General features: G+C 33.8%; 4 protein-coding genes across 6 annotated transcripts; 1 reads left to right on the forward strand and 3 right to left on the reverse strand.

Annotated features, from left to right (window-relative positions):
• Positions 1-217: 217 nt before the first annotated feature.
• On the reverse strand, positions 218-3,097 carry LOC141676677 (glycine-rich RNA-binding protein 2, mitochondrial-like). 2 transcript variants are annotated; one of them, XM_074482374.1, is made up of 5 exons: positions 2,974-3,097; positions 1,518-1,656; positions 1,351-1,419; positions 522-628; positions 218-441 (listed from the first exon to the last, which is right to left on the reverse strand). In XM_074482374.1, exons 2-5 carry the CDS (start codon positions 1,633-1,635, stop codon positions 334-336), a joined length of 402 nt encoding a protein of 133 aa, XP_074338475.1. In that variant the 5' UTR covers positions 1,636-1,656; positions 2,974-3,097; the 3' UTR covers positions 218-333. The 2 variants fall into 2 exon arrangements, with proteins under 2 accessions (XP_074338475.1, XP_074338476.1); XM_074482375.1 differs by lacking the exon at positions 2,974-3,097 and adding an exon at positions 1,821-1,885.
• A 1,263-nt stretch (positions 3,098-4,360) lies between these two features.
• On the reverse strand, positions 4,361-7,662 carry LOC141680903 (glycine-rich RNA-binding protein 2, mitochondrial-like). Its single transcript, XM_074486992.1, has 5 exons — positions 7,658-7,662; positions 5,798-5,896; positions 5,633-5,700; positions 4,812-4,918; positions 4,361-4,732 (listed from the first exon to the last, which is right to left on the reverse strand). The coding sequence occupies exons 1-5, from the start codon at positions 7,660-7,662 to the stop codon at positions 4,625-4,627; spliced, it is 387 nt and encodes a 128-aa protein (XP_074343093.1). The 3' UTR covers positions 4,361-4,624.
• A 2,472-nt stretch (positions 7,663-10,134) lies between these two features.
• On the forward strand, positions 10,135-18,311 carry LOC141677225 (uncharacterized). 2 transcript variants are annotated; one of them, XM_074483045.1, is made up of 5 exons: positions 10,135-10,454; positions 10,788-11,345; positions 15,775-16,873; positions 17,169-17,669; positions 17,837-18,311. In XM_074483045.1, the coding sequence occupies exons 2-4, from the start codon at positions 11,268-11,270 to the stop codon at positions 17,645-17,647; spliced, it is 1,656 nt and encodes a 551-aa protein (XP_074339146.1). In that variant the 5' UTR covers positions 10,135-10,454; positions 10,788-11,267; the 3' UTR covers positions 17,648-17,669; positions 17,837-18,311. The 2 variants fall into 2 exon arrangements, with proteins under 2 accessions (XP_074339146.1, XP_074339145.1); XM_074483044.1 differs by having other exon boundaries at positions 10,136-10,454; positions 17,169-18,311.
• Positions 18,312-20,115: 1,804 nt separating this feature from the next.
• On the reverse strand, positions 20,116-22,638 carry LOC141677904 (chaperone protein dnaJ 20, chloroplastic). The gene is made up of 2 exons (XM_074484019.1): positions 22,084-22,638; positions 20,116-20,536 (listed from the first exon to the last, which is right to left on the reverse strand). Exons 1-2 carry the CDS (start codon positions 22,525-22,527, stop codon positions 20,396-20,398), a joined length of 585 nt encoding a protein of 194 aa, XP_074340120.1. The 5' UTR covers positions 22,528-22,638; the 3' UTR covers positions 20,116-20,395.
• Between the last annotated feature and the right edge of the window lie 645 nt (positions 22,639-23,283).

Below are 23,283 nucleotides of genomic sequence, written 5' to 3' on the forward strand. Positions count from 1 at the left end.
AAATCTATCCACCTCTATAAACGTAGCTACTGAATCTCATCGATTTAAAGTTACATCAAAACCCAATATCCAGATGTAATTTGTAATTATTTAATGATTTAATAACGTCAATTTATTACACATTTAAAAATTTAGTACATTTTATTAATCAAATAAGTTGACGACCTGGTACCAAATAATCAGGCAAATCTAAGTTTTTGGAATAACGGAACTCATATTTGAATCAAATGCACTATATTTATCAGATACATTCTGGAATTAGAATCAGAAAACAAGAGCAAAACTGAAAACGGGAAAGAGTTTATTTCATATCTGCAATTAACTAAAGCTGTCTTAGAATCCTGGGTTACCATACCCACCCCCACCGCCACTTCTGTCGGCAAAATTGGTGCGAGGTTTATCATTGGCGAACTTCACGTGTATATTACGACCATTAAGAGTCTGTAAGCATAAGTTGTAAATTAGAACAAAAAAAACCATTAGTATTAGACATCTGTTTACTAAAATTATTTAGCACTCACTTGTCCATCCATGGCTGTCATTGCTGTGGAGGCAGCCTCACTATCAGAAAAGGTCACAAAACCAAAGCCCTTAGATCTCCCACTGTCCCTGTCCGTGATAATTTTGGCTGTATCAAAATCACCAAAAGTTAAAGTAGAATTTAGATCTACCATGTATACAAACAAACTACAAGTTAAAAATATAGAGATGATCCAGAAGTAAAATGCATAACGTATCAAGATGAAAAGCCCAGGCACTCGGGAGTCAGGCCTAGTGGTTAGGCATAGCCGCGAGGACCCGTTCACATGCACCAAATAAAATAGTAGTCCTTGTGTTCCATTATTCCATTGTTGGAAATAAATATCCAACAGACAGCTTTTTACAAAAAAAATTATTTTATCAAACATAATCCCATCACAAGAATAGTACGAAGGGCTCCGCTAAATGTAAAACTTTAATGCAAGGAATTCTATCTAGCCGTGAAGTTTAAACTGAAATTGTAAACTGAAATCAAGAATGTGTCAACAACCTGTATATATAAATATCTAATTCCAGAACAGAGTAGGCTTGCAATAGCACCTTAAGGCTTTCACTCAGACAGAACTAATAAGAGGGAGCATTTTCTATGTTGTAAAACAGCACACAGGGGTAAAATAAAAGTGAGACAAAAAGCAACACAATTTAAACATCAGAGAACACGGATGATTACAAATTCACAATACAATTATTACATTACACCAAACAAAAGCCTTAACAAGATACACAATTTTGAAACATCTGGATAGGCCTGTAATTAGTAGACGTAAGCAGACGAAAACACTTAGTGTAAAGAAATATATTAAGACTCACCTTCATCAACATCCCCAAAACTGGAAAATGCTTCCCTCAAGGACTCCTCATTGACATGATAAGAAAGACCTGTACATAGGAATTTAAAAAAATTAAAACATAATCAACAAAATTAATGAAAAAATGATGCCGATTGGTAGTATCCTAGTGACTTAACATTCAAATACCTCCAATGAAGAGCTTTGAGGACGACATGGCACGAATAGCGTTCAGCATGGACGGCACAGAAGAAATATGTCCACTAGACTGCCTCATGATACTTCCAACTTTATTGTAAAATGCCATGGTAGTGTTGTACTGTCAATACTGACGACAGAGGAAATGTTCATGACCAGGGAAACAGTGATAAAGCAAACAACCATCATTTTAAAAAAAAATATCCCCAAGGAATACAACAATAAGTGTTGATTGTTCTAAAATTTCAACTATTGCTTTAAAACATTAATCTTCACTACAATTGGTCTGCTTACCTCATCAGTTATAAACATCAAAAGAGCAAACCTAGCATCCTCGAAAACAGTTTCCAAACAGTATCCTCTATGAAACGCGGCAACAAAGCATGAATAATTAATTATCGTGTAGTTGTTACAAACACACATTGCTAAGTACCATATCATCCGTGATCCGCCACACCATTTCCCAAACATTTTATGACCTCTAACAATCAACACGTTAGATCCAAGTTGGGGCTTCCTATAACACCTTAAGGTTTTAGTGTTAGTAGTTATTCAAAAGTTAATTTGGAGAATATAGATCATGGTTTTTTTGTATTGTGTATGGTATGTCATAAGAATTCTGTTAATCTGTTTTTTTACCATAAGAATTCTGCAATAGAGAAGCGTGATTTTAACAAATTTGTTTCGAATTTAGGCATTTAACATAGATTAATCTTGGTTTAAATTTAAAGAGTTTAACATTCTCACAGTAATATGTATATCATGACAAAATAGAAATGTTAATTTCAAACCTATCTTTTTACTCCTTCCACGTAAACACACAAATTAGCTGACAGATTATCCTACATGTAGATTCAGTTTTAATTTATTCCTACATACACAAACACACAAACACACAAGGTATTTTGAATTGAGATTAGCGTGTTGATTATTGCTGATGTTGAGTAGGTTTTTAGATTATTTTTTTAAAAAAATCATTATAAATTTTGATTGGATTTTGCAGTATTCAACCGACTAGTCTCCAATTCCAATTCCCAAGTCGACCTCTCCAATCAATTTTCTCAAACCAAATAGTCGAGTGACATGACAACAATGCTCATCCCTAAGATCGCGCAAGCTCATTTTTCACCTAAATGCAGAACATCTCACTGTCTACTATTCAACTAATTTCCACACTCAAAATACCATTTCTCAATCTTAAGATACTACTAAACCCGAAAAATCATTTCGCTATACCATCACAACACTCATACACTTATACAAAAGACTATGCAGTACATATAAACATGTAATAACATGAACCCACGTGGAATTTAATTAGTTTCAATTAGTTTCAAGAATCATAATTTCAAGAACTTGCATATTTCATAGAAAAGTCAACAGATACATAAACATAACATATTAACTAATTAAACAATTATAATAAAAAGAGATTAATAAATAATACCTGGAAATGAAACGAAGACAAAAGGGTTTAAAGACAGCTTGAAGAAGAGGAACTAGGGTTTAAGACAATCTGTACTTGCGGCCCCAACCTTAAAACTAGGTGGAGTTCTAGTTCTAGATTTTTTTATTAAAGAAAAATAATTTACATTTTCTAAAAAAAAGAATTATGGGAGATAATATTTCCGATTAATTTTTTTGATTGATTTAATGTTTAAAATTCGATTAATATTTATAAATTATTTTTGAATTATATATTTAATAATAAATAAGGTAAATATATTAAATATTATTAAAATATTTAAATATTTCCAATTTTGTTCCGATTAATCCCGGATTTGCCGATTAATAATCTGTAACTAAACCGATTACTATCGATTAAGGATTTCACAACCATGACAATTGGAAGTAAAGGTCAATTTATATCAAAAAAATAAATATCAAATTTTAGTATTTTAAATTCATTTTCTTTTGTGGTTTTAGATTATTTTTTTGTTGATGTTGACAGAATTGTGACATAGTTTTCAATTTTGACGTTTGGTTTTAATTTAAAAAAAGGGTTTTTTCAAAAATACTCAGTTTACAGAACTTATTTTAAAAAAATATGTTGTAATCCTATATGGAACATAAAATGCAATATTTACAATCTCATATACAACTTTAACCGTATTTTTTAAAAGAAATTTGAAGACATGAATATATTTGATAAAATTGTCTTTAAAAAATTATGTTTGTTTTTTTAGAAAAATAAAGTATTCGAGGAATTATTAAGAGCCCAACGACTACTGCATATATCGTGCCCGTTTAGAAAATCTTAAAATAAGTGACTTATGACTTAAAATGATTAAGTATAAAATAAGTGATAAGTTGATAAACTGCTCATACAGCTTCTTACAGCCGCGTGTATCCGAAATGGGCTGCTCAAGAAAAAAGTGTATAACAAAACATTCTGTCAGGACAAGGCCCAAAAGGGATCACTTAAAGCCCAATAAGGAGTTTCGGCCCACTACACACACAATTTACACTCTAATCAAGGGTTGGCTATTAGACTAGTGTTAGTTCTCTAGGGGCAACACATTTCAGATTGTCTTGGAGTACAAAGATTATCAGCTACCAATGGATGCATGCGCATCTCACAGCTGCTGTTGTTTCAAATAATCCTCTCTTTATGCAGAAAGTTATCGCGAATACAGTTAATGGAACTACTTCTGCTGGACTGAGAGCAAGAACCAGGGCACCACAATGTCGCTGGTTTAGGCCAGCTAGAGATCCTAGGGGAGCAGGAATCGGGACTCCTGAGACAATAAAGCTTGTGCGGTCTTGCCATAAAAGAGTGATATGCGATATTGAGAATCACTTGCGACAAAAATAAATAGGATGTTTACCGGAGTTATAACTTGTCCACATTTTTAATCTGCAGAACTGCTCAGAAAACTAAATAACCTTTAATATCTGGCAGGAGTTTTCTAATATCAACTCCTAATTATTTAGTTTCAAATATCTGTACACTTTTGAGCTTAATAATGCTTGCTAATTACCGAAATGCACTATAATTATCAAATACATTCTGGAACTAGAATCAGAAACAAGAACAAAACTGAAAACGGGAAAGAGTTCAGTTCATATCTGCAATTCTGCAACTAACTAAAGCTGCCTTAGTATCTTTGATTACCATATCCACCCCCACCACCACTTCTGCCTCCAAAACTATTGCGAGGTTTATCATTGGCGAAGCTCACGTGTATGTTACGACCATTAAGCGGCTGCAAGCAAAAGTTGTAAATCAGAACAAAACAACTATCAGTATTAGATATCTCTTTACTAAAATTATTTAGCACTCACTTTTCCATCCATGGCTGTTATTGCGGTGGAGGCAGCCCCAGTATCGGAAAAGGTCACGAAACCAAAGCCCTTAGACCTCCCACTGTCCCTGTCCGTGACAACTATGGCTGTATCAAAAGTTAAAGTAAATTTTAGATCTACAACGTATACAACAAACTACCAAGTTTAATATATAGAGATGAGCCAAGATTATTATGCAAAACGTATCAGGATTAAAACCCCAGGCACTCGAGCCTAATGGTTAGGCATAGCCGCGTAGAACCAGTTCACATCAAACAAAAAAACAACAGGAGCCCTTGTGTTCCATTGTTAGAATAAATATCTAAAAGACAGCTTTTTGAAAGATATTAAATTTATCAAACATTTTCCAATCACTAGAATAGTATGTAGGGCTCTGCTAAATGTAAAACTTTAAATGCCGGGATTTCTAGCTCCCACTATAGTCTTAACTGAAATCGGAAGCTGACAATCAAGAATGTATCAACAGCCTGTAAATGTATAAATCTAAATCTAGAACAGAGGGGGTTTTCTATAGCACATTAAGACCTTCTCCTCTCAGACAGAAGTAATAAGAGGAAGCATTTTCTATGTTGTAAAACAGCAGATAGGGGCAAAATTAAAGTGAAACAAAAAACAACATAATTTCTAAAGGGGCATGAGTCATATATTCTGCAGAGCGCCGTTCTTGGATCAGAGAACATGAATGATCGCAAATATACAATCCAGTTACTACACCAAGCAAAACAGCTGGATAGGCCTATCATTAGTAGACGTAATAGCAGGCAAAAACGCTAAGTGCCAAGAAATATATTAAGACTCACCGTCATCAACATCCCCAAAACTGGAAAATGCTTCCCTCAAGGACTCCTCATTGACACGATAAGAAGACCTGAGTGTAGAATAGGAATGCAAACAAACATAATCAACAAAATTAATGAATAAATGATGCCGATTTATAGTATCCTAGTGACTTAACATTCGCATACCTCCAATGAAGAGCTTTGAGGACGACATGGCACGAATAGCATTCAGCATGGACGGCACAGAAGAAATGTGTCCACCAGACTGCCTCATGATACTTCGGACTTTATTGTAAAATGCCATTCTACTATTCTAGTGTTGTACTGTCAATATTGACAACAGAGGAATCATAACCATGGAAAAGGCGAACAACCATAATTTAAAAAAAAGTAATATCCTCCAGGAAAACAACAACATGCCCTGACTGTTCTAAATTTCCAACTATTTCTTTAAAACATCAATCTCGCAGCCTCAAAAAACAATTATCAAACAGTGTCCTCTATGAAACGCAGCAACAGAAAATGAATAATCAACTGTCATGGCTCCCTTTCACATCATCCGCCACACAATTTTCTAAACGTTCCTATGACCTCTAACAGTCTAAAACCCGAAATTTCTCAATTCTACTAAGATCGTGCAAGCTCAATTTTCACCTAAATGCAGGGCATCTCACTGTCTATTATTCAACTACTTTCGAGTTTTCGACACACAAAACATCACAGTCTTGATCAATTTCTCAGTCTTAACATACAATTAAACTTGGCCGAGAAAAAATATTAATTTAGCAAGTTTATTACTTCCATTATGTTGACGCCGGAAAAAAAATTATTTTACGAGGTTATTATTTTATCGATTATTATTTCATATCGGTTAGACCGTAAAACTAAACCCGAAAAATAATTTAGCAATTCTATATAACAGAAACACTGCCACGCCAATACAAAAAGACAATGCAGTACATATAAACATGTAATAACATGAACCTACATGAAATTTAATTAGTTTTAATCAGAATTTCAAGAACTTTTATATTTCATAGCACAATCAACACATACATAAACATATGATACACATATCAATTAGACAATTATAGTAAGATGGTTCACAAAATAAAAAAGATTATTGATGATACCCGGAAATTAAAGGGAGACAAAAGGGTTTAAGGAGAGTTTGAAGCAGAGCAGTAGGGTTTTAGATTATCTGTATACTTGCGGCTTTAGTAGGTGTAGTATCTGTTATTATCGGAAATATTTGACCGATTCGCTAAATCACCCATATAATCATTTAATCAGTTAAAAATTATTCGAAAAAGAAAAAATCGATATTTCAAGTTAGAATTTTTAAAATAGTAATTAGATTGTTTTTTTTTGAAGTAAGGTGTAGTTTAGATATTTATTAGTGTTATATAATTTAAAGAATGTTCAACCTACATTACTTTTCAGGTTCAACTGTCCAAAATACTGATTGGCACTATATTCCCCCAAAATATCCACGAAATACATATTTAAGTGGTGCATATTCAACTTTTTAAAATTCCTTAAAAAACACGCATGTGCCACATACGTGCTCCCTTTTTGATTGAAACATCCCGTCAAATTACATTTTGGACATTCGCTCCCAAATGATAGGTATTTTGGTTTTTCACCTTATATAATTTACACCTAAAAAAAGTTGGGTACTTAAAATTTAAAAATATTTTTATTCCATCAAAAGTAAACATAAATGACAATTGAATGGAAAATATAGTTTAATAATAATTTGAATTTTAACTATAATTTTTGATTCTTAGTTTTAGGAACTCAAAATCGAGATTGAAGCGAAAGTAAAAGCTAAAATTTGAGAAATTAAAAGATGAGAATTGAGGAATTAGTCGGAGCAGGCCTATTGGGCCTCCAAACTTTCGTTTATGACTTTCAACAATCACAGCCAACGAAAAAAAGGCAGCCCGGTCCATTCCCTAAAATTTCGAAGAAAGTCGCATTATTTTACGAACCCAAAGATGTTACAATTATTTTTTAGTCAACTGTTCGGGTCAACTTACATACCTCATCTAATTCTTCTGAATGAATAGAACTTTGTAATTTCTTTTTACTCAAGTGTTCGAATGAATTTACATATCAAATCTAATTCTGCATAGTACTATCATAACGTTTCGATCTTATTTATCGGCTTAAATTTGATCACCAACTTATAATTAACATTCTGAATAGGACTATTTTAATATCCCGCTCTTAATTATCGGCTTAAGTTCGGCTCCAACCTATAATCAATATCAAATAATAAATCGGTAAAATCTCAATCTCAATTTGCATAATTAATTTCATGCTTTGGCGTGTGTTAGCATACGTGTAGGCATATATTTAAATAATGTTTGATATTTTTAGTAAATAAAGTTGTATAATGTATCCTCCGTCCGTGTCTTTTTAATAGTTGTTTGACTTTTTTGCGCTCATTTCTAAGTGATTTTACTTTAGAGTTAAAATAATAAATTTTTAATTTTTTTTACTGATTAAAAAAATATATAACTTAAATTTTTATTTACAAAAAAAAATTAAAAATAATAATTTTTACTATGCGGCCAATACATCTTAAGATGTGCGCAAAAAAATAAAAAACAATTAAAATGAAACAAAGCATATATAGTAAAAGTAAATGCTACGTTCCCAAAAAAATTTACCAAATGACGTGGCTGACACATGACTTATTTTAATTCGTGAACGCATATTAATTCAGGCATGCTACCATTTTATTATTATTAAGGCCAACTATTAATGTGACAAATCAGATTTGGGGAAATTTTTGGAATAAAAATTTGGGTATTTAGCATTTTCATATACAAAATATTGTAACACTGAATAAATCCTTTGCATACCTTAAAAGTATTTGAAATTTCTTTTTTATGTCAATCTGCATTTATATGTACATTTCTCGTTTTCTACAAACAAAGTGCCATATAATTAAAAAACACATAAAAATTCAATGATCATCAAAACAGTAATGGATTAAGTGACACGTGTATGGACAGATACATAAGTATGGTACAACTCGGGGGATGCCACGTGGAGTTTGAAAACTCTTGCTTTTATTTACGGTATTCAATAACGAGGGAACCAGCTCACATGTGATTAGGCAAATGACTTAACAGTCTAAAACTCTTCTACCAGAGCAATTCTACTCGCGCCAGTAATGCGTGTCGTACACTACACACCATCTTAAATTGAATATTTGCTGAAAATTTAGAATTTTTTCTGAAAAACATGTTTTTCACCTTTTTGTGTAGAAAATTTTAATTCAAATATTTTTATCAAAAAATATTAACAATAAAGAAAGTATATACAAGAATACAAGATAATCGAGAACTGGGTCGTAATAGCTCGACATGATTTTTTATTCATAATTTTCTGCACTCTTCTAAAAATCTCAACAATATAAGATGTCAATAAATTAAATATGCCAAAAACAAAAAAATGAACCTGTGTTGATAATCCTTAGGGGCCTAATGGCTAATTATGTTTACGCACTTTTTATCTTAGTGTTTTTGTAACCGTCCGAACCAATTCCAAAAAAGTTCATTTCAAATCTACTTAAAAGAAAAACTCAACACAAATATGTTTCCTCTGTTATAATATGATTTTATAACTCCACACTCTCAACCATTTTTTAGAAATAGTAAAAAAAAATTACATATCGGGTAAATTTTGATTACAAATTATATTTTCACAAATATTTTCAAAATATAGTAAAATCATAAAAAAGAGTTAAAAATAATATTTTTAATAATTTCTCCAAGATTTATTGAATTTGAATCACAATTTAAATATGATTTAGAATTTAGTCTTAAAAGTAGGAAAAATACATCACTTAAACTTAGTTAACCTTACATATTCCTGGAGTGTTCGAATTAGGTTTGGATTAAAAATAATTTTGGTAAGATAATGATTTATTCGTTAAATTTATTATTTAAACATTTTTCTAATAAATCTTTTTATAAACAAATAAAAGTTATTATTTTTTCTGTTTATTGCACAATTAAAACATAATTAAACTGAATTAGTAGGTTATATAAAAAATATAAACTAAGAAATACAAATGATTTATTAGAAAAAGTGATTGACATTTTTGTAACAATATAACACAACCTCTGTTTAATTTATTAAAATATTCTTTATATATATTAGGTTATTATTGGAATTTTTATTCGAGTAACCTGTGTGTCTCCGATGATCGGTTTATCTTTTCACTTAAAAAAATAACATTTTCATACATTTATTACATAATTAGTGATATCTTTAACTCAATGTCATAAACAAACATTTTATAGAATTGCCAAAAGTCAAATTGAACTATAAATTTAACAAACAAACTATTGATTTTATGACCAAAAAGTTAACTATAACTAGATAAGTATACACTAAAATAGGCTAATTGTGTGCAAGGTTTTAGTATGTTTACTCACCCCATCCAAAACATTGTGCGAGCGTGAGGTAACATTTTCACTCCCACAGGCCCACACAGTTTCACAATCTCTCCTCTCTCCTCTCTCTCTCTCTCTCTCTCTAATAAAACATTTATTTTTCCTCAATATGTAAGGCTTTGGCCTTCAGATTTGGCCCTTTTCTTGTGTTTTCTTAACAGAAAAACCTACTCAAGAATACAAAAGGAACAAACTTTGAAACCCATTTCACCATTTCTATACACACACAAATCTGTATCTATATCTTCTACACTCAAGAACCCCAAACAAACTAAAAGCCCAACTGGGTTTCTCTCATTTTTAATCTTTACATATAAATCTGTATCTATTTCTTGTGCTTTCAAGAAGGCTTTGAGATTGTTTAGTAGGTAAATTTAGAATCTTTATTGTATTTTACAAGTTTCTTGGCTTATACTTGCATGTGTTTATATGGGTTTTTGTTATTTAGGGCAAAATTGAGCTTTAAAGTGTGTGAAAAGTGCTTTTTCTTGGATGCCCTAAAGCTTATTTTGAGCTATAAGTACTTAAATTTTTGACCCTTTTGGTTATTTTCTTGAAATTTTGTGGTTTGGGATTAAAGTTAGGGTTTTTATGGTGGTGGATCAAATTAGTAATAAAGGGTGTTTGATTGTGTGATTATTAGGGTTAGGATCAGGATCCAAATTGGGGATTATTGAATTTCTTGGTTTTTTTGTGATCAGGATTGATTTTGGACTTGGTGATTGAGTTGAGGTTGTGATTCTTGCTGGGCACAAGTGGCAAGGAAGCAGAAGATCAGATTGTAGTTGACCCTTTTCGTTTCGCAAGTGCCTGTTTTGATTAGCTTAAGTTTGCGAAAAATCACCAGTACAGTGTGTGTTTGTGACTCTGGGATTTCCTATCGTGTTCTGTGATTGGGGTATCACAACATCTTGGACTCGAATTGATTAATTTAGGTGCTATACTGTGATTGTGAACTTAACTAGTGTACCTCAGTTGGGGGTAAGGTTGAGTTTCTAGGAGTTTGGAGATAAGTTAAAATTTTACAGTATTGTTGTGAAGCCGGAATGAGCACAAGGACATGGTGCATGGTCAAGAATATAGCTGGTTCCTCCCCTTACTGGATCATTGCTGCGTGAAAGCTGTAGAAGCATTTTTGTCTCAAAATAGTGCTATATTTGCTTCTTGTGTGATACTGTGCAATGTCTCGCTGCTTCCCATTTCCACCACCCGGATATGAAAAGAAGCTTATACCAGAAGTTGCCAACGTACTGAAAAAGGTTCATTTCTGTGTTTTTAGCATTCACATGTTGCCATCTGTTTGCAGTCATAATGCTCTTTTGGTGTTGGATATTGCATAATTGTGGGATGAATATGTAGAATAACGAACTGCATTACATGCTTGTTGAACTTTTATCTGTTCAAATTATACGTAATAAAGTATGCTGAAATCATAAATTTCCCATTGCTTCTTCTAAGTGATTTTGGTCCTCTATTTAGAAACTTCTTTCTGTACCACATAATTATTGTTCATTGGTTTTACCATATGCTTCTGTTATCCTATGGTTTATTCTATATTCAGTAAAACGTTGTGTTCATTATTCACTTTGCAATTTCGTCCTGATCTTAAGGCACATGTTACATTCTGCCATAGTAACTATATTTTTTTTTGTCTGCCTGGGATGCAATAACAAGACGTCAATTTTCTTCGTAAACTTTAACTGCCCCTCATTGAATCTTAATGCTGACGGACATTATTTTTTTAAACATTCCTGGTTAGGCTAGGACATGAGGTTGACATGGATAATTCAGATGGAAAATATTAATTGTTCTGCTATAATTTTGGTCTTTAAGCATTTTAATTTTTTCGGTCTGTACATACTAACATATCTTTTTATAGAAGAATTGGCTTCTTATTTGTTTGCCGTCCTTGTTGAAGGTTCAGTAGTTGAGGTCTGTCGACCTGTTGTCCTAACCGTCACACAATATTTGAGGCCTCTTGGGCAAGATGTATCAGGCCCTGAATCATAAAAAAAATTACATTTTACATATTTACCATCTAATTATTTTACTAGTATAATCTCAAAGTATTGGATTTAAAGATGAAGCAAATAATATGTCTTTGAGATCTATAAATGGCTTACACAAATATTATATTTCAAATTTAAACTGCTTCCACAGTCTCTAAAGATAAAAGGATACCAAAGGAAAAATCAGAATTGAGAAGAAAAATAAAGTTTTAGATGTAGGTTTGAAGAAGTTAAAATGTTACTGATTTACGGTGATATTTGCAAAGTAGGTTGGATTGCATCATTAGATCTTGTAGAGTTCTTGTCTAGCGTAGATGGAAACATTTACCATGCTGCCTGTCGGAACATGTATCATGCTGCCTGTCGGAACATGTATCATGCTGCTTTTCGGAACAATTATAATGCTATGATTTTATAGTAATGTGTGCAATAAATATTAGTATGACAGGATAGTCGTAAATGTAAGGAAATATTAACATTGTACGGGTCTTAATTAGTGGATGTGCATGTTCCAGGAGCATAGGTAATCAGTAATTGCTTCGCTCAATATATCATTCTCTTCCAAATCAGGTTTTACGTAATTAGGGAGGCCCAACATGTTTTAAAATTTTACAGGGAATTTAAATTGTGTGTGTATCTATTGCTATCCTTTTAAGTCCATAATATTTCTGTTGCAGAATAACCATGTTTTCTTAAATTTTCTTGTTCATTTTAAAGTCACCACGGTTTCCTGTTCTGCGTTGTACTTAATAGTGCTTGCGATTTAACAAGGTATGGTACTGTTTGTTGCATGTAAAATTTCATGGAGTCAATTGAATGTCAAATACATAATGAGATGTATCTATACATTGATCCACACTATTTATGTCAATGTGGTGTCAGGCTCGATTCATCACCAATAAGTTGAACAATCTTGAGTTTCCATTATATACACCCACAGACTATTAATATTTGTAAATGGAACGTACATGCTTGTATCTATTACTAAAATTTTATCAATGCAGTAACATATGCACCCAGGTCCCAGAGTCATCTTCCATCTTGCAAACCTAGTAGTTGATTTACTTTCATCTTACAGAACACATCACTTATGTATTGAAATCACCTGAATTTAAAGCCTCGACATCTGGTTCCCTCATGTTCTATCAATTTCGGTTAAGACATTAATATCAATTGGACACTACTAGCGTCCGAGTCCCATTATTTAGTCCATGATTGACTGGGTAGCAGGAGTTGCGGAATACGTTTTGACATTTCCTTGTGCAAAAATGTTATGCACAAGGTATTACTGCGAGCGGAACCACAAACGGTACCGGGAAGGTAAATAAGACTCGTATTTGGTTTCCAGGTTGCTCAGAAGAAAAAGGTAAATAAGACTGGTACCGGGAAGGGTAATGCCGTGAATAAATTGGGGAGGAATTATGTAATGGGTTTACTTATCTTTTTCTGGGAGTCTGGGACAAAGTGGTAATAAAAGCTGGGGACGTATCTTACATATGTCCTATATTTTGAGGGTAGTAGGCCAGCAGCAGGATTCCAATTTCTTGAATAAATGGTTACATAGAAAGTACATCACCATTTAGACTTAGATCCAAACATATATGTTCATATGTTATAATAAGATGACTTATGCTCTTCGTATCAGATGGTGCAGATTGAGAACTTCCTATGGATTTAATAGATTGTTTTGTGCTAGATCTCAGCATTAATTTCATTTTTATAATTCCTAAAGTTTTTCCAGCTAACTTTATAGACCACTTAACATGGGGAAAAAAATTAATATGCAGTTAGCATTCAAACTTGTCAAGCAGGCTTTGTTTAAATTATCTATTTGTCTTTAAGGGGCTAGTTTAGGATTGCAAAATTTGTTTCCTGGTTAGTATCTTTAAGAGTTGGGCTTGTATTTTGAGAATAATTAGATTTCTTACATGTCGGTAGTGATCTTACCATCTATCACTTGGTATAGCTCAGGTTCCAACTTCTCCTTGGTTTCCCCTATAAATCTAGTGTATCTACTATGTAGTCAGTTGAGTATGCCCAATATATTCATCAGTTTTATGATTTCTAAACTCTAATCTAGCTTTAAATCTGGATTTTTTCCTCATCAGGTGGTGGGTATTATGTACTTATGGATTTTATAAATTAATTTCGCTATATCTCGGCAAAATATTCGTTGTTTTCAATTCCTAAAGTTATTCCAACTAACTATATAGGCCACTCAAAATGTGAAAATAAATAAATAAATGTGCGGTTAGCCTTTGGACTTCTCTATCAGGCTTTGTGTCGGATTATCGAATTTGTTTTTGAGGGACTAGCAGAGGATTGCCGAAATCTGTTTTCCGATTAGTATCTTTGAGAGCTGGGCATGAATTTTGAATATAGTTAGATTTCTTACATGGTGATGTTACCATCCATCACTTGGCATTCAGCTCTGATTCCAGATTCTCCTTAGTCTCCCTATTCCTTCAGATCTGGAGTATCTAAGTCAGATACAGTTAAGTATGCCCAATTCCCATATATTCATTAATCTTATCATTCCTGAACTGGAATCTAAATTCTAACAAACACCCCCCCCCCCCAACAACACACACACACACACAATCTGTTTGGTACTTGGAGAACATAGAGCGTCATCAGTTCATATATTATTTTAACTGAGCATAGTCCATTTGGGAAAGAGCATGACCCTTCTCTCAGCTGTAGGGTGCATGTCACAGCGGCACGGGCATGCCAAGATGGGCATGCCATGACGTCAATTAGCCAGACATGCCTTTTCATGATTTGGCATGCCTTTTTACTATTTTTCTTATTTTTTAATAATTATTTTAATATTAGAAATATTCGGAAATGTAAATGAGTATTATGATAGTGTTTTTATCCAACCCAGGGTGTAAGGGTGTAAGGGTTTGGATGCTTTTCAACCTTTTGACTGTGTCTATGCCTATAATATTCTTCATGCTACCACTATCAATCACAACTGCAAAAATATGCCCATTAATAGTGCACATGGTAATAAATAACTGGTGTAGTTGAGATTTTCCTTCATGTTTTTGGGCAAACATCATCCTTCGAACAAAGAAAGTTGTTTCATCTTACACATAATCCTCAAATTCACCATCTTCACCATCCGACCATACTGATACCCTTTTTCATCTTCCTATGCTCTTCTCGTGCAATCATATTTACTGCCTCTTTGAGGACATTCATTCGACCTATGACCAGGAAGATTACACATATAGCACTTCCTAGTCATGGGTTTAGCATAAGAAGTTACTAATGTAAATGAGTATTATGATGGTATTCGGTTGTTACTATCAACTAACTTTAATTTTACATTCAAGTTCACTGTATATTAGTATAATAAATATGTTTTAAATTTTATTATATTTAATTGATAAATGGCATGCCATTTGGGCATGCCTTTTGGCAAAAAGCATGCCTATAGGCATGCCTTCGCGGAGTCTCGTGACAGGTACCCTACTCAGCTGCCACGTACCCCAGTGAAGAGTATATAGGCACGCTAGGCTTTTGACTTTATTTAATTGAAAATGGTATTATGGGTGGCATATGAACATTCTATGAGTACGCGACTTTTGTTTTAGTTTAATATGGCTGCAACTCCAGAAATAATTCTCTTTCCTTGAAGTTGGATGTGTCTAACATTCTTTGTATTTTGCAGGAGAAAACCAAAGAGAAAAAGCACAAGGAGAAAAAGGACAAGGAGAAGAAAGAAGGCAAAGAAAAAAGAGAGAAAGAAAAAAGTAACGGGAAACATAGAGAGAAAAAAGATAAAAAGGAAAAACACAAGGATAGAAAGAAGGATAAAGAAAAGAACAAGGAAAAAGACCAGGAGAAAGGTAGCACCTTGGTCGAGAAGAAAGTTTCTGGGCAGGGAGAGGATTATATTAGAGGAAAATTTCATCAGAGTGGAAATGTGCAAGATGATGACAAAAAAGAACATGGCAATACCTCAGAAGAAAAGAGACAAATCGGTCAATTTGGTTATTGCAACGGAGAGAAGCTTCATCAAAAGGTGGAGAGGAGCAGAGAGAAAAAAAATCCTGCAGATGAGAAGAAGTTGGCCGTGCAGCTTGAGGGTCATAGTGGAGGGAACAAAACTGTTCTGCATACCTTTGCTGACAAGGATTCTCAAGATTCAAAATTTATGGTGGAGTTCAACAAGAGGATCAATGACGAAGGGAAGGGATCAGGGAGCCAGATGGTTGAGAGATTCATGGACACAGGTTTTAAGAAGTTGGAGAGAATTGATAAATTTGCGGTCAGAGATAATTGTACGGTTGTTGAAGGCAAGGAAAAGGTCAAGGATAAACCAGCTGAGAACAGGAAGATTGATGGACAGAGGATTCATCACGAAGAGATATTCAATGGAAATACGATGTTCCAGAACCTTTCTGGAAGCATACAGAACAACACTGGAGTATCTAAATCGAAAGACATTTCTGAGGGAACGATGGAAGGGAAAGAGAAATCAAAAGAAAAGAGTGATGATAAGAGAGGGGAAAAACGGAAAAGTAAACACAAGGATAAGCAGAGCCAAGGAAAAGACAAAAACAATAAAAAGGAAAAGCGGAAGGAAGACAAAGCAAAAAAGGATCATCAGAAATCAGAGAAAGATAATTCTAAAAGTAGCAACAAGAATGGCGTTGGTACTCCGAGTAACAAGACATCTCATTTTTCCGAAGGCAGCGACAAGAATGCTGCTACTGAGGGTATTCTGAAAAAAAGAAAAGATACTGAGAAAAATGGTTTCTTGCCTGGTGAGTTAATTTGCATATTGAACCATTATAATATTATTGCTAATTGACCGTCTTAAGATGAAGCATGAACTTTTATTCTCTTCTTATGTTTGGTATAGGAATATAGAATGCTGATAGCTCACTCCCTAATCAAACCTTCTTAAAAGGTGTTTGTAGAGTCACATAACATTTGTTCACTTTACCATTATTCTGTAATTATGAGTAGGCACGTGTAGCTGACTTTCAATGATTTTGACAAACAGTTTACTCTAATTAATGGCTGATATTGGTAACTTGTTTTTCGATTCATTTACAGAATATGTAATTAAGCCCGAGAAAATGCCAAGACTCGATTCTCATCCATTGTCAGAAAATGGACAGGAATCGGAACCTTTTGAGACCACCACCCTTTTCACCTCAAAAGAGCAGGGGACACCTAGTAATTTTGAAGTAGATAAGAAGGATAAAAAGATAAATGGATTAACAGGACCGCATCCGTTGCCAACTTCTCTAGCACCAAAGCCTCCACCTGTGATTTCTGAGCAGATTGCAGAAGCATCAAGAATACCGCCTCATCCTGATATGAAGTACCTAAGCAAAGTATTTTCAGTTCCTCAAATCGATGAGTGGTCCGAGGTTGATGACCAGGCATGGCTGTTCAATAACAAAGATTCTTTATTGAACAAGTCTGAAGTAGATCCTGTGGGGGTTAACCAAGGACAGCAGGTATGGGCTGAAACTTTAAGGATAGAGTCAGCTGATGTTTTTGCTCTGCCATATGTAATACCTTACTGATTGGCACATGGATTGGCACATTGTAAGTTGCGTTCTTGATTACCATTCTATCTTCAATCTATTTAAGGTCTGGCTTTTTAGATTGACTATCACTGGTTTTCTTGTGGCACTCCGTCTCACCCGTCTCACCCCACTCCACTGATGCATTATGCTGGTCTTCTACCGATTCCCTGTGTCCCAACCCAAAAGAAAATGAGGTTAGACTATGTGCTAGAGCGCACACACAAACACAGGTATAAACAAGGACAATGCCTGCTTTGCAGAACATCGACTTCTTTCTGCAGGGTACAGGGGTAGAGCTCTGCATCATAAAGTTAATTCTTTGCCGGGTAAAGAGGGTGCAATTTTTGTATTGGTAAAACTGAGGGTGCAGAAGAATCATTGACTACTCGGAAGGTTGATTAGGTCCCAGCTGAAATTGAGTTTAGTTAGAAAGAAAGATGTATCGGCTTCTTGTGCATTTTTATGTTTATTTACGATAGGGAGAGAATACTCTTTCTGAATTCTGATCGAGTGTAAGAGAAACTAGTTGTTGCCAAAGTTTTGGTTTGTAACATAGATAAGTTCAAGATAAAGGGAAAGGGGAAAAGGTAAAGAGCAGTAGTCTCAATTCATTTGACCAAAGATCAGGTGTAACCTCTGTCTATAACCTGTTCTTTATACCGGGTTTTTGCATAATAACTAGTTTGATCAGTCCCCTTAGAGTGTGTATATATCTGTAATGAAAATTATCAGGCTTTAGAAAATCTGTTGGTCATTTTCTCAGTAATGAAATTATCAGGCTTTACAAAATCTGTTGGTCACTTTTGGTTTTGGTTGCCATATTATGTGATTCTTGGTCATTATTTCTGTGTAGCGCGAAGGTCTCTAGTTTAATAGTTTATTGTTAATTTGAACTTGAAATTCTTAAGTACGGAAATTTTTGTGAATTTTGGCGAGAGTAACTCCAACGCAACACAATACCGAAAATAGTTTGAATTTTAGTGTAAAGCAACGCTATATTAATGTAAAAACTATGCCAAACGAATAATGCGACACCGAGTAGGTGTTAAGTATAAATTTGATCCGATTTTTACACCAAATTTGACGTTTTATCAAAATTTTATTTTTGTGACCGTCGTTTGATAGACAGAAGGAACTTGAGAAATACTAGTACATAGCTTTGCCTGCAATGAAGTAGATATCTCATGGATACAAGCCCAATTGTGAGATGAATTCATTAAACTGTGTTTGGGCTTAATAGAATGAGTGGAGGCCCAGTGGGCAAATGTTAATGTGTCTGGGCCCTACTGCTTCAAAGTCGAAAGACCACGGTTGCGCGCTGCAACAAGTGTTTTTCAACGCCACAACCAGCACATAATCCTGCATACCCCGAAAAAGAATCCAAAAATATTACGTGTTATTTTATTCACGAGACTTAATCTTATGCGCGAGGGCTCAATTTCATTAATGAAGAAACAACTAATAACACTACGACAACTCTGCGTTTCAGAACTATTTTGGGAACGCTTTTGCGAACTTCAGCATTTCTCAAGCCGATAATATCCAAAGTCAGATTTATTCAAATTTGTAGGGCTATTGAAATTCTCCATGCTAGAGTCGGTTTCATGTCAAAGGACCACAAGAAGTGTAGGGAAATGGTCTAAATGCTAGTCATTCTTGGGCATATAGTGACATAGATGTTAACTTGCCCTTCAGCTAGATTCACACAAGACAATATAGTTGGCCCAGTGGCTGCCCCTCGAAAGATACATACATCTTAATCACATCCCATTTCAGTTTTGTTATTTTTCTACTTCCACACTCTTCTAATCAAAATCATCTTTCATTTTCTTCATTTTTAGCCTCAAAGAGGTTTGCAAATTGTTTCCTTAAGTTTCAATCTAGAAATAATGCACCTTGCCTCTCCCTCCTTTTGTTGAAAGAAAGTGATAGTAAAACATCCTCAAATTATTACACTATTTCGGTGGTGGTGTTTGCAAGACGATCTGCTAATATAATTGCTCACCTCCCAACTCGACAGCATCCTATTATATCGCTGATCGCGTTTTCAGGAATGAGGAATAATGTAATCTAGACATAATGCTCCTTGCCTCTCCCTCTTGTTGAAAGAGAGTGATAGTAAAACATCTTCAAATTATTAGACCATTTCGGTGGTGGTGTTTGCAAGACAATCCGCTAATAGAATTGCTCACCTCCTAACTCGAGAGCATCCTATTATATCGCTGATCGCGTTTTCAGGAATGAGGAACGATGTAATCCTAACCGATTACCAAACATAATGAATTGCTATCTTAGTTTTGATAAAAGAAGTAACCATTCATCAACTTGATATTTGTAAAAGTTTGTTTGAAACTCCTACTAGAGAACCCTTCTGAATATGGCTGATCAATATACAAAAGGGTAATACTCAATTGAGGCCAACATGTACATCAACATAACTTTACAAAATACAAACATAATAAACAAGAGCAACATAATTACATGGTTCTTCCAATATATATAATTGAAGAAACACAAGAGTGTCTTATTACTTTGTACAATAGTAGAGGGTTTTCGGTTCTTATATCTAGTACAATATGGGGGTGGGGGGTTTGGTTCTTATATCTACATTTAGTCTAGTTAGCGTTTACAAGCAACATGATCCATTTCAATGTTCTATATCCGAATTTATGGGACAAGAGGTTTTGTTTTAAACAAAAACTTGGCCAAAACGAGTTCCATCTATACAAAATTATATTAAAGAGACTAAGATGCAGACTCATTCTTTTGTCGACGCATTCGTTCTCCCCATGACATAGTTTCCTGGGATTCTCTGTACATGCTTCTCATCTTCAGATGTGATAGTTGAGACTGCCAACGGTTCTTCCACTCTCTTCTGTCCATTTTCTGATGCAAAAATTTGAATATTTAAATACAGTAAAACTACCTAAAAGAACTACACTTAAACACAAAATACGCAAAACTGATAATTTCTAAACCAATATATGCCATGAAATGAAATCACCCCAAAAAAACTGTAGCAAGACCTCATTGTGCATAACAAGTCCACTCATTAGTCATTACACAACAAATCAAATAGTGTACTCTCAACCTCCCACAAAAAGAGTCCCAAATGTGAAGGCAACAAACTTCAAATGCAAAATTTTGGTACTACAAATTCCTAGTTCTTTTGAGTATTTAATTCTGTAGTGATGGCAATATAGAATCAGAAAGAAATTACTATTGTAACCTTTGGCGACACAATTCAAGTCACACTACTTTAAAGAGAATGACATCAACTAAACCTGACGCTTTTTCTAGTAGTAGTTTCTAATTTGGATTCATCAAGATTTGTCCAAGTTTTGTACTTCAACATAAGTTGCTACTGTAAGTAGTCAAATATTCACAGTTTTCGGAATTAAGTATTGTATGCAACAGTGTTTAATACTATCACTAAAACCCTTCAAGTGATCTGCAGAAAGAAATGTCTTTTCAACAGAATCTAACATGATTAATCTTTGAATAAATACAAACAAGAGGATATGTACTCTGTGCTATGAACAGTGACAAGAGAACAACATTAATAAAGTGAAACTGGCATAAACAAGAACCATAGCTAGACCGGTGAATGTTGATCCATTGAAGGAACTATTTCATTAACAAAGTCAAAATTTAGCACCGTGAATTCGGGTGAATTTTTCATTTGATTAAACCGTTTATATATAAAATGTTAACATCCAATTATAATTTTTAGTCAAATTTTAATATACTATTATCATGGAATCTATCATCTACAAACAAAAACCAAATAAATAACTTGCAATATTAAATAAGACAACGAAATTTAGATACCATGTGACAAGAAAAAAACTCAAAACAGTGTGGGTGCCTCAAACTCAAAGATCCATATTCCAATACTCCATACACTAAACCAAAAATACTAAATAATAAGATGGTCCATGATCATCAATATAATTCAAACCATCTAGTTCAAGTGGCATTAGTTATTTCACAAGTTTGAGCATAATATACATACAACACATACATATACTAGTCATCATTCACTCAAACATAAACTATTACAATAAAATCTTAGCAACAACACCCATGATTTATTTATTTGCAAAACGACGACCTCAATACGCTAGACCAAATATACTAAATAATAAAACAGTCCATAATTATCGGCATCTACTTCAAGAAGTGGCATAACAAATGACCATAGCTTTAGTATATTATACATGCAACATAAATGTCATGATCAACCAAAACATATACAATTACGATGAAATCTTAGCAAAACCACCCAAATCCTCACATATCCAATATAATCCACACCTCCAATAGAATAATAATACTATAAAACAACAATCAACCCAAACAAAAGAAGTATAAAAAACAAGATTTCGAAGAAAATAAAAACAAGACCTTAAAAAATTAATTTTTTTTACTACCTCATTGTTTTGATAATTTTTTCGAGCGGAGAAAGCAAAGTGAATTCCCTTAGCCAAGTTCTCATCATACATAGCTCTTCGACCCGGATCCGAAAGAGTCTCATAAGCTTCTTGAACCCGAATAAACCGCTCCGTATATTCTTGAATTAGACCCGGCGGAGACACATCTGGGTGATATTTTCTTGCTAATTGCTTATAAGCTTGCTTGATATCCACTAAAGATCCAGTTTCCGAGATGCCCAGAAGCTCATAAAAGCTCAAATTTGACAGTGGAGCTGTGACTGAGTTTTCGGGTCTTGAAGCTCTGAGTCGGGTCGACCCGACCCGAGTTGGGAAAATGACATGGGTGGGTGGTAGATGGGGTTTATATGACGAGAAGAGAAATGGGTCGGGTTTAGATTTGGGTAAAGATGAGGAGATTATGTCGTAGTTAATGGTGCACATGGTATGTTTCTTGAAAGTTTTTGTGTGTGTATAGGTGTGTGCAAGTGTGTATATATATGACTGGAGAAGGAGATGAATGGATATATAGGAAAAAAATAGAGTTTAAAAGTAAAAGAAAAGAGATCCACTTATTTTGTTGCTCTTGAATTGAGTTTGATAAATAAAGACAGTTTTTTCTGTTTACAAATAAAAAAAATCGTTAGGATGACACGTATAGAGACGTGTTGAGTTGGGTCTGTTTATTTGTTTTTACTAATTAAAAAAAAACTAGAATATTTTAATTTTCTAATTTAATACTTATCCTCAGATTTGAAGTGTATATGTGGAATTCTGGATACAATAATAATCGGAGAAAAGTGCCCGGCAAGATTAGTTGAGATACTGAATTTTAAAAATTTAAATTTTTTGTACTTATATTTAAATAAAATTTATAATTTGTGTTTTATCGTCAAATTTATTTAACAACGTTAAATTTTTTAAGGACATTCATTCTTTACAATAATAAATAAGATTTTGGTACGTGAGCTTCACGACTACGGTCAAGTTCCGGTAACATAATAACGGTTTAAAATTACTTTGTTAGATCGGAGTTGTTAGAAAAATATATTTAATAATAACCCAACATTTTATTGATATTATCGATAACATTAATCCGACAACTAATCAATGAATACAACAAAAAATAAAGCACGCTTATAGCGTCATCAAAAAATCCGGCAACAATATCAAAATTTTAGACAAAATTGAACACAAATA

This window comes from Apium graveolens, chromosome 8 (assembly GCF_009905375.1).
Source record: "Apium graveolens cultivar Ventura chromosome 8, ASM990537v1, whole genome shotgun sequence".
Lineage (NCBI taxonomy): Eukaryota > Viridiplantae > Streptophyta > Magnoliopsida > Apiales > Apiaceae > Apium > Apium graveolens.

Bases quoted from the DNA above. Each gene is read 5' to 3' on its own strand.
- LOC141676677 (XM_074482374.1), bottom strand. From the start codon at position 1,635: ATGGCATTTTACAATAAAGTTGGAAGTATCATGAGGCAGTCTAGTGGA. The intron at 1,420-1,517 runs GTATTTGAATGT...TCCTATGTACAG, and splicing joins CTCAAAGCTCTTCATTGGAG to GTCTTTCTTATCATGTCAAT. The intron at 442-521 runs GTGAGTGCTAAA...TTATGCTTACAG, and splicing joins TGACAGCCATGGATGGACAA to ACTCTTAATGGTCGTAATAT.
- LOC141680903 (XM_074486992.1), bottom strand. The intron at 5,701-5,797 runs GTATGCGAATGT...TTCTACACTCAG, and splicing joins CTCAAAGCTCTTCATTGGAG to GTCTTCTTATCGTGTCAATG. The intron at 4,919-5,632 runs GTGAGTCTTAAT...CTTTTGATACAG, and splicing joins TTTTGGGGATGTTGATGACG to CCATAGTTGTCACGGACAGG.
- LOC141677225 (XM_074483045.1), top strand. From the start codon at position 11,268: ATGTCTCGCTGCTTCCCATTTCCACCACCCGGATATGAAAAGAAGCTT. The intron at 11,346-15,774 runs GTTCATTTCTGT...TGTATTTTGCAG, and splicing joins TTGCCAACGTACTGAAAAAG to GAGAAAACCAAAGAGAAAAA. The intron at 16,874-17,168 runs GTGAGTTAATTT...ATTCATTTACAG, and splicing joins GAAAAATGGTTTCTTGCCTG to AATATGTAATTAAGCCCGAG.
- LOC141677904 (XM_074484019.1), bottom strand. From the start codon at position 22,527: ATGTGCACCATTAACTACGACATAATCTCCTCATCTTTACCCAAATCT. The intron at 20,537-22,083 runs GTAGTAAAAAAA...TTTTTGCATCAG, and splicing joins AAAATTATCAAAACAATGAG to AAAATGGACAGAAGAGAGTG.